Below are 10614 nucleotides of genomic sequence, written 5' to 3' on the forward strand. Positions count from 1 at the left end.
ATTACACTGATACAAAGAAAGTGCAAAATACTTCTAACTAACATGCTGATTTGGTTTATGCTAACTTTTGACTCTAAAAGGTGAAGCCTTTAGAGGAATCAAGCCTTCAATTCTGCACTGATTCACAGAAATAGAGAAGCAGAGAAATTTAACAGGACTCTACATCATTAATCGTACAACCTCTTTAATCCAATTACTTTGTATTTTCTCTTAAACAAATGAACTGCCAAAACTTGGCCTGGACCCAGTTCTCAGAACAGCTCAACTTAATCTTACCTGATCTATATTTTCAGTTGTGAAATCATGGAAGAGACTGGAGGGAGCGTGGGGAATCAAACACTATATCTGCCCGGAGCTACAACCTGCATGCCCCACTCTCCTTTTCTCACCCACCTCCCATCCCAGGGAGTCCAGGTTAATAAAGAAAAGAACATTGCATATTGGATGTTGCAAGTTAAGCATACACATCTGTGATATATTCTCCTGGTAATGTCAATTAGCCCCTCATGCACAGAAAATATGTATTAAATGCACTGTATTAACCATTACACTTCCCACAAATGCCTTGGAAGACCAATTGCATGTTGCTGAAATTTGCAAGTTGGCAAGAGAAACAAGAAAACCCCTCTGAATTCCAGAGTGTACAGTGTTTATTTTGACAGTTGTAGTTTATTTATAGTACTTGACAATACATGTTCTCTAGTTCATCTTGTAAAATAACAAAGTTGGTATTCAGACCTCCACTGTTAAGCCTCAGAGGGAAAAATAAGTATAAACTTATTTCATTCAAATAAACGTACAGATTGGCAAGATTCTACTATAATGACTAAATTACATCATTAATTTAAGCTAGTTTAAAGCACTTTCTTTGCTGGAGAAAGCATAGCCCTTAACTCTGTGATGAGCAAGTCTGCACAGATGTGCAATAATCTCTTAACCCATTCACATAAAAAGATATCTTCTTTTCGCTTAGTACATTAAATACGTTTACAGAGGAGCTGTATGGAAGGCTGGTCTGTCACGTACAATTACAGAAGAGTGCAGGCAGAGGCTGCAGAAGTTTTGCTATGCACTAACTCACCAATAACCCTAATCCATCAACACAACTTGTACCGGTGCAAGTGAGCTCCGTCTCCATTCCCAGTACAACCCCCTTCGGCAGCAGGGCCAAAGTTAACATCTTGTCAGATGGCATCTTATCGGTTCTCAAGACCAACCCATTCTTCAGAAACCACAAAGCTCCCAGTCACTAGCAACCTGCCCACGTTGAAATCCTCAAACACAACACCATCCCCTACCACTTCTAAATCCCCTCGACTAGCCAGTTCTCCGTGGATAATTTTGTCTTCATATAAAAAGACAAGATAGATTCAAGCCCTTAAAGTATGAATACTCCACACAGTGTTTCCCTTTATGTCTATAAAATACCATATATATATATATATATAAAATGAATACTTCTTAAAACAAAACCAGACATATAACCTGCTGCTATACACATATTGAATATAAAACCCTAGACAGACAGAGTTGGAATACAACCGAAACAAAACCAAATTAAAGACTGCATAACCAAGAGGAAATATTAGAATTTGTCAGATAAAACACATACGCAGCATCATAAACACAGTTGCACAGTGCCCTCCAAGGGCAGCAAAGCTGAAATTCAAATAATAAAATTAAGTGGTATACAAGACAGTGCGCACAGAAGGGATTTCAGTCCTCTTTGTTCTTAGCCATGATACAATTTCACAGCCGCTCTCCAAGATTCATCGTTCCAATGTTTGGCATGCAAGAGCACAGAATGCAGTTCATTTGGGAATTACTGAGCCAGGATGTGCCAAACAAAATCTACCCCAGCATCAGCCAGCTCCTGCCACAGCGTCCGAGCAGCCTGGCCATCAAAACGTTTCTGATTTCTAAAGGGAGTCAATAAATAAAACCCAGAAATATCTTCAGAAAGGTGAATTCCTGCAATATTAGTTAATCAATCCACAGCAAAGAAGCTGCTCCTGTGCAGATATTGTCTGAGTACGTCAGGCAGAGGACTTCGCCTGCAGGAGCTGCTACCTACACATGCTTCACATTCACCGAGTGTAGAAATGGTATTGTTTTTATGGTTTGCAAGCTAGACCATACACAGCTGCAGAGGATCTCTAAATTAGTTAATACACCGTTTCAAAAGGAAGAGTTATTTCTCCAGGGATCATGTGCCAAACAAAGGGGGGAGGGAATGCTGAACCACTGGTAGTTTATATGACAAAAGATATTTTTCAACTACACACAGCACTAATTACGAAGGTCCTTCCTAACCTACAGCTGGAAACTTCTCACAGAAAACACTCCCATTTCAGAGAAACGGCACGAGGGGAGAAAAAAAAAAAAGGTGCTAAAACCACTTTTGCAAGCTGATAATTTTCATTAAACATGATCTGCATTTTTTATTTCTACAAGGAAGTAAAACCTAGCATTTGTGTCATTCTTGCTCTAATAATTTGACTGTGAACATTAAAATAAAACAAACAAAAAAATCTTACTGAAATTAAGATTTTTAATTACAAATTCTAAGGCCAGAAAGTTTATGCTAGAAAACGGATATATTGAGGAAGGACTACTCCAAGCATGAAAATAATAAAACCAACACCGATATTATAGTTTAACAGTGACAGTCCATCCTTAGATAATACACTAGATTTAAAAGCAAAAGCACTTAAAGCATTATTAGAGTTGGAGGTATTGAGAAAAATACATTTGCAAAAAATTACAAGCACCATAAAAACAAATGTAATCAAAACAGACTTTCATGGTATGTAGATGAAATATATTAATTATAATATGAAACTATTGAGTTCAAACCAGCCTTTGAGCCACATATTTTCTGCAGACTTCTCTCTAGCCAAGAAATCTTAATTCCACATTGCAAAGTTTTGAAAACTATGAATATTCCACACATTATAGCAGAGAGCATTTCTCCCCACCATATATATTGAGGCATAGATTTATTAAGTGCTGACAGTTAACTTTCACAAGACTCTCAGGGAGATCTGGCCCTTATTCGTTGAATTTACAAAAACTGAGCTGAAGGAGCCAGGAAACACAAATGTATTTTATTATTATTTAAATAATGAATTTGTGATAGCATTTCACTCTGAAGCAATAGTAAGCCTTGCAGGCAAATGCCTCATTCAGTAAAGATCTGAAAATTATTTTTGTTTAAATAACAGCTGGTCTTGCCTATCCGGACTTAAATGAGTCATGTGGAGACAAACTTGCTTCAGTTTGGGTAAGAAAGATTAAAAAACATTAATTCTAGTTAATATCCATTTTGGTCCCTCTACACAGATGGGAAAAATAATGTTCAATTACCATGCTTACATACAGCCAATACCAGACACCCAGTAACGCACAAATCCAAAGCCCTGCTCACAACGCAACCGAGGCGCAGAGCTCCCGCAGAAGAGCTCAGCTGTGGGTTACCCCGAAACAAAGGAGGTTTACATCCATTCCTCCGCTTTGCCACAGACTTCCTGCGTGACCTTGGACAAGCCACTTGTTTTTTTGTGTGCTGCAGCTCCCCATCCCTAAAACGTTTTCCCCCATTTATTTCATAATCTCACAGCAATTAGCAGATTTACTATCAGGAGATGTTTAGATACAGAGGTCAAATAAATGACATAAAGAGAATAAACAGTACTTAAGTTCTGTTAAAGCTTTCAAAACCTTGTCACAGTGACAGAAGGAAAGCTTTGGCACAATACAAGTGTTATCTACAAACAAAGATCAGGTCTGCCTACGTAGCAAGATGGAGCCTTATTTTGACATCTGCAGAGAGACGCGGGCGCAGACTTCCATGACCCAACACACAGACACGACATACTCCTCTATCACCAACATGTAGAGAAGACCAAAAATCTAGGTACCTTCTTTGAGTTCTAAAACGAGAGTTAAAACTTCCTGATACAATACAAAGTAGGAAGAGAAATCACCAGGTACCCTTTTAAAAGGTTTGAAACACTTCAGGTCCAAACAGTTAACTCTCCAATTCATATTAACCACTAACCACCCTTTGAACTCGAAAGCCACAAGTTTCATAACTCAGTATTAATATCAGAAGTCAAATCACCTCGCAGACAACAGAAAATTAAAGACCTCTGGAGCAACAGCTTACCGAAAACAATGAAGAAGGCAAGAACTACTCAGAAGTAGCTGAACGCTACCCGTACACTACACTAGGACACTTATGAGGACAGCATTGCCTCCATCAGAAATCCACAAATTTGAAAAGTGTATTAAATACGCCTTTTTAGAAAATGTCTTCAAGTCCAAAAAATCTACTTTTTGAATGCAGGCCAAACATACACTGTTTCCACGCACATATTCTGCACCTCTCTACAAGTGACTGTACTAGCCTGTGTAAAATCAAAATCACAGCCTGGGGAGGGAGACATAAGGGGCAAAGGGACTATGCGGGATGATGAAGCAGTCAATGAGAGATGAGCACCGGTAAGCATTTGGGGGACACAGGCAAGCTATGGAAAACCAGAAGCAAGGAAACTAGTGAGGGGAGAGGAAGTTCTGGGATAAACTTCCCCTCATATTACCCACATATGTGTAAAACCCACACAGCTGCTCAATCACAGGGTGTTGAGTGTGTTTGGGGTCTGGTTCAGGTTGGGGTTTTTTTGTTTTGTTTTGTTTTTTTTAACAGATAATCTGTGGGTTACACACATGAAAATACGGTCACTGCAAAAATAAAAATGAAACTAATTTGTTTTTAAGCTATTTTGTTTGAAATATCAAATGTTTTTCATTATTTGTAATTGCATCTTATATGTGGTGTTTTATAAGAAGAAAAATAAAACAGTTCTTACTAAAAATCATTTACAACCTAAAGCTTTTTCTTTCAATATGCAGAGCTGCTGTTAAATGTCTTGAACTCCCATTACTGCAATAAGACTGGAAGAAGCACAGCACTTTGCAATGAGGCCAAAAATTAAAGCACGGCTAACAATGAACTGCTATTGAACATGGGCACGGCACAGGGGAAAACACAAAGACAGTGGTGAGGGGTATAAGAACACACATCCAGGAGAAAATAAGAATATTGCATTTCCAACATAACACAGGATACACTTTTGGACGCACATTCTCAAATGTGACTTCTGAGACTTTGGCACCCGTAAAGCTGGCAGCGAAATAGGTAGTACCTGGTATTATACACAGCTCCCCGAATATGTACATTTCGAGATTAGTCTTGCAGGAGAGAGTGAGATGCCCAAAAGCAAAGGACTGCCCCCCCACTAGTGACACCTGAAAAAAGTCTGTAGAGGCACAAAGGCAGCAGAGAGATGAGGGGCTGGAGGTCAGAGGAAAGGTGAGGATAGGCAAAGTCATGAAGGCAGGAAATTGAAACTGAGTTCTGGAACTATGTATTTAATACCTCCCTCACAGCATGCTAATAATGTTCATACGAACGGGAAAAATAAAAAAAAATAAAGGAAAGCAGTGACACTGTTAGCAGGCTTCCCCAGAGCAAATTTTGGCAATGTTAAACATCATGCAGCAACCAGAGTTTCTCACTTGCTTAATCTCCTCACACTCTCCAATTGACTATTTCTATTTCTTTTTCCACAAGAGGTGAACTTTCCCCGTGACTGCGATAGCTGAAACTCATCTCATGGTTGCGGCAATCAGCACCTGCCTACCCTTTTACAAACCAGCTGCTACAGAAGCAAACTCCCGGTGCCTGACTGTGCAATCGGAACCTCGTTAGCCATAAGCGGAGCTGTTCTCCTTCACTCTCAGCGCTACCTTTACTGAAGTAAGATGACTTCACCCCAAGATGAGCAATACCAAAACTCCTTTGGTCACACACACACAAACCCCTCCATTCACATTTTCCTACCTATTAACATATTCAGAGACAGTAACAATTACACCAGTTTCATGTATTATTTGCAAGAGTTGCCAGCCTTCACTGTCACTCATTTGAAGGTCGGAAGGAACGCAGAATACTTCTGATTGCATTATGGGCGAAGATTAATCACCACTACTTGTGCTGTGAACTAATTTTTACCATTAGAAGTATTTATAAAGGCTGAAACAACACAAACTTAGTATGTGGGCCTTGAAGTGCATTATCCTCAGTGGTTTATGTAATTAAAAAAAGAAAAAAATCAAAACCACATTCTATTTTGACAGGTGGTCTGCTAGCTCATCTTTACCTGTGAATGATGCCAGTTGAAACAAGGACAAATTAGGGTTCTAATATTATTTACGCAAACCTTCGGATGAAACCTGCAATCTGACATACTCATATACTATCGTGACTTCTGGATAGATTTGCAAAGTTCAGACCGCAGTCCCAGCAGCTTGATCATCCAGACTCAGTTACCTACAAAGCAAGCCACAGTGCCTTTCTGAGCTGTGCTTCTGGGTTTCTTTCCCATGAAAATCAGGTTATGGTGGGAGGAGGGAAAAGCAGGTGGACTTCATCCTGACACAGGACCTGAACCAGGATGCAGACAGGACGGACACCTCCAGCCCAAAAGGTGGAAACTCTTGTGATATTCAGGTAGTCATTACTATCACTAAAACAATATTGTCACAGCTAAAGATTTCAGAGCTCATCGGTTATCTTCCAGACAGCACAAAAACCTTAGCATCAGCATAGACCTCTACTCACATGCCTCATCCCATCCCTCCTTTCATTAATGATGATCCTGGGGACTGGTACTGAAAGGGTGGCTCTGGACCTGTCAGGCTAACTCTCGTGCTAATGCCTCCCTGCAGACTAACAGCGGCAAAAAGCTTCAATAAAAGGGTTCACGTGCATTTGTGGGTGGCAACTCAGTACTAAAAAGACCAACTTAAATAGTTATTTATAAACAGAGTTTTCTCTGATTTCTACTATTACCAACACCGAAAGGCCTCAAACCTCAGCCACAGCAAGACAGGAACAGAGTTGTGCTTTGGCAACTACAGCATAGACCAGACCAAAAACCGCTTTCCTCTCAAATGAACAAGCACAACCAAAGATGTTACACTACTACTGCCTCCTCTCCAAATGCAAAGAGGCTTGGGCCACCATGCAATGAACCAAATCAACCTGCTAGATGTTTTAAACAAACAGTACAAGTTTCTAAAACATACTTAAAACCAAGCTGCTCTATAAAGGGCAACAGAATATCCCTGTTTGTTATTTCATCAGCTAACATGTGTGCTCCCGTAGGGCACCCACTGAGCAACAAATTCACGCTTCTCCTCCACTGCAAGTTACCGTTCACAACAGAACTCTCTGAGCTAAAAAGCTCGTAGCATTTTACTATTCTCTGCTTCCTTGGCAGGGCTCTTATTTATATAAGATTAGTGCAGTCAGGCATTAGATTTATAAAACAGAAAAAACAAACAAGGAGAAAGTTTTCACGCTCTTCTTTATAGGGCAGTTTCGGAAACATACACACAAAGCACTATAACAGATTGAAATGCAATTTAAAAAAAAAAAAAAACAAAAACAAAAAACCAAAACACAAGACAACCCTCAAAACAAACAGAAAACTCTTATCAAAACACATTTAATCTCTGAAAGCCCCCCTACCTGGAAACTATTTAAAAGTCCTCCAAGCATTCACAAAAGTACTGTCAGCCACCTGAAGAGCCATTCCTCTGCTCTGTCCCGAGCCTCTGAGGACAGCTACAACACGCACAGGCACACTTCAGCCCCTCACCTTCCCCCACCCTCCTCAGGGAAGGAATCGACACCAACCTGCAGTTGGGAGGTGGATCTAAGGTGATGTCAGCCAATTCCTTCTGAATCCTGTGGCAATAAAAGCAAGAAAGAACAAAGGTAAGTCACTGTGTGGGATGGCAGTTAACACATACGCCTCACAGACATACTGTCACCGCCAGTTTGCAGCACCACAAAAGAGAGGGCCACTCTCAGCTGCAGCCTCCCACCCAGTCCTAACGCACTAAGCAGGACAGGCCCCCTGTTACAGAGACGGTCCTAAAAGCAGACAGGCACTGAGCTCTGAACCCAGCCAGGTGCACTGTTGTATGCTCCCATGAAGATGCCAGCCACACAGGGGCAGTGGAAAAGACTGTCTGCTTTACTCTGCCAGCCAGCCTGTAAATGAGGGAAAACCTCTGCAAATGCAGCGCACCAAGCGCTAGGAGGAAACAGCAGTCTGAAAAGGAATTTTGTCTCGCCGGATTGAGAGAAACAGTCATTGCCAAATTGGCTCTCCCCCTCTCCCCCCCAGCTTTCCATCACCATCCTGAGAAAAAACACCAGCCCCAAGGGAGCGAATAACTGCGCCATTCCCAAGGACACTTAAAGGAAGGTGAATATCTCTTCCCCAGGCTCCTGCACATTCCTGCCACCTTCAGTTCTCCCCTCTCTTCACCCTCACGAGCCACACAACATCCCCACATCCCCTCCCTCAGGACTCCAGACGCTCCCTCGCTTCACCACGTTCCGACAACACCCTGTCCTCCCAGCCCAGACTATTCTGGGCTCACACTGCTTTTGCCACAAAATGCCCAACCAGCTATCAACCCCTTCCCTGGAGTCCCATTACTGTCACTCAGGCTTCCCCTCCAGATTTCCCCACCCAGCACTCAAGTCTGCCTGCCTCCTCCTTTAAACTCAGCCAGCATCTTCTGCCTCTCTTCCACTTGTCATACACGAGAACCTCAGCCTTTTCACATTAGGCAGTTTACAGTCGCCTTTTTAAAATAGTTAAGGGCGTGACATATAAACACCGCTTGCCACTATCTATGTCAGTTTGCCATGGAAACCTGCTGAGTGGAGATCTGGAATGACCAAAGTGCCTAAATTCTACAAAGCCACAGAGAACTTAGTTGCAAGGACGGGGCATTTGCCTAAAACCCCAGTTGCTTTTGACGCCTACAGATGCAACCTCTCTGTGCTGCCTGGTAAAGCTGTTCAGTGAGATGGTTTGTTATTCTTACTGAAGTACTGCAAGTTTGCTTGAAAACTTCCCTTTGCCAGCTTAGTTCCCTGGAGCAGGATGGTGCTGAATTCAGGTGAAACACAGAATAAATAAGAAAGAGTAACAATTTATTTTTTTAAAAAACTGAGTGGCTCCAAGAGTCTGTCCAGGTGAAGAAAACTGACTGACGCAGCTGGAATTACTATTCTATGCAGGCATATGTAGACATTATTCTGGAATAAAAATGATTTCATTCTCAAAAAAAAACCCCAACCCACCCGGCGCTGTGAGCAAAGACTATTTTAGAGCAGAATGTCCACGGTGGACGTGCTGTGGATTATTTATTCTAGTCAACATCCAACCATACACAGAAAATTCAATATAAGTGATGAGCAGACAGAAAAACAGTAATGTATTTGGTGGAAAAGATTTGGGGCTCTATTACACCACTTGCACTGGAATGCACGCCCCCAGTGCAAGCAAACTCAAAACTCTTCACAAACATTCATTAATCCCCAAAGCAGCCCTGGAAAGAAAAAAAGCCACTCCAGATCAATCCCAACCTACAGAGAGGGAAACTGACGTTGAAATGCAAATGCCTTACTCAGGACCATGTCGCTTCCAGCAACAGAGAAGGAATTAAGGTCCTACATGCCAATCCTACACCACCCCTATAACTGATGCCAATAAGGAAAAAGGAAAAGAGAGTGGAAATAATTGAGGGACAGAATAACAGCCTGGAGGAAGACAAGACAGAAAAATATTTGGGACGGAACAGAGGAAGAAGCAGGAAGAGAGACCAGAGAGCAGGGAAGGTGGGCAGACACTCGCTGCACCAAGACACTGAAAAAAGTGAGACAATGGCAGCTTCGTGCAGAAAGGTTGAGTGTAAGGGCTGGAGATGAGGAACGGGAGCAGCACGGGAGCCAGCGGGGGAACGGAGCAAAATAAAATGAGGAAGGAGAGAAGATGCAGCGAATCAGTGAGAAAACTGACTGCCGCCTCACCTCTTGGCACTGGTAGATAGCAGCTTTGAGTTTTTACTCATGCTGACTTTGCTTTCCTTCTTCTTAGGCGTGCTTGTCTCTTTCTCTGTCTGTTGGTTGGAGGATGAAGATGAGGAGGAGCTGGTGCTGGCCCTCGAATCGTCATCCGACATAGCGACCCCCCCACCACACACCCCAACCTGGAGAGGAGACACCATGGGGCGTGGGGAACAAACAGTGAACACAAACACACAGAGAAAGGCCGCTGACAATCTCGCTCTGTGTTTGGGTCATGCTGCTTTTAAGGGGTCCTTGTTTTTCCCTCTCCTCTTTGGGCCCTACAGTCGAAGCGGGAGGAGCAGCAGCCTCCCCCTGCACTAGTAATACCGAGGAGCAGGGGGAAAGGGACTTCCAAAGCTTCCTCTCAGAAAGCAAGTGCGAAATGAGAGGAGAAGAGGCTGGAACAAGGACGATGGCGAGGATCAGGGAAGCTCAGAGCAATTCCTTCTAATCTCCCCCAAACTGCACATGCAAGAGGAGCCATCACCACCCACCACTATCCAGCCTAGGGGTGTAGGAGATAAAAATGGAACAGCTCTGGTCCCTTGGGTTCCTGGGAGGCACGTGGGGGGGGCGGGAAGGGACGGGGCTGTGGGGGGGGGTGACCGTCTCCA

At 42.6% G+C, this 10614-nt stretch overlaps 1 protein-coding gene across 1 annotated transcript in view; it reads right to left on the minus strand.

The window, feature by feature from the left end:
• Positions 1–10614, minus strand: part of LOC104126119 (ubiquitin-conjugating enzyme E2 E1) — a 46948-nt gene that overhangs the window by 34633 nt on the left and 1701 nt on the right. Inside the window, exons 2-3 of the mRNA XM_009638630.2 lie at positions 9962–10050; positions 7766–7816 (exon numbers count right to left, since the gene is read on the minus strand). Of these exons, the coding sequence (XP_009636925.2) occupies positions 7766–7816; positions 9962–10050 (140 nt within the window). The remainder of the gene's footprint in view (positions 1–7765; positions 7817–9961; positions 10051–10614) is intronic.

This window comes from Egretta garzetta, unplaced genomic scaffold (assembly GCF_000687185.1).
Source record: "Egretta garzetta isolate BGI_Z169 unplaced genomic scaffold, ASM68718v1 scaffold94, whole genome shotgun sequence".
Classification (NCBI taxonomy): domain Eukaryota; kingdom Metazoa; phylum Chordata; class Aves; order Pelecaniformes; family Ardeidae; genus Egretta; species Egretta garzetta.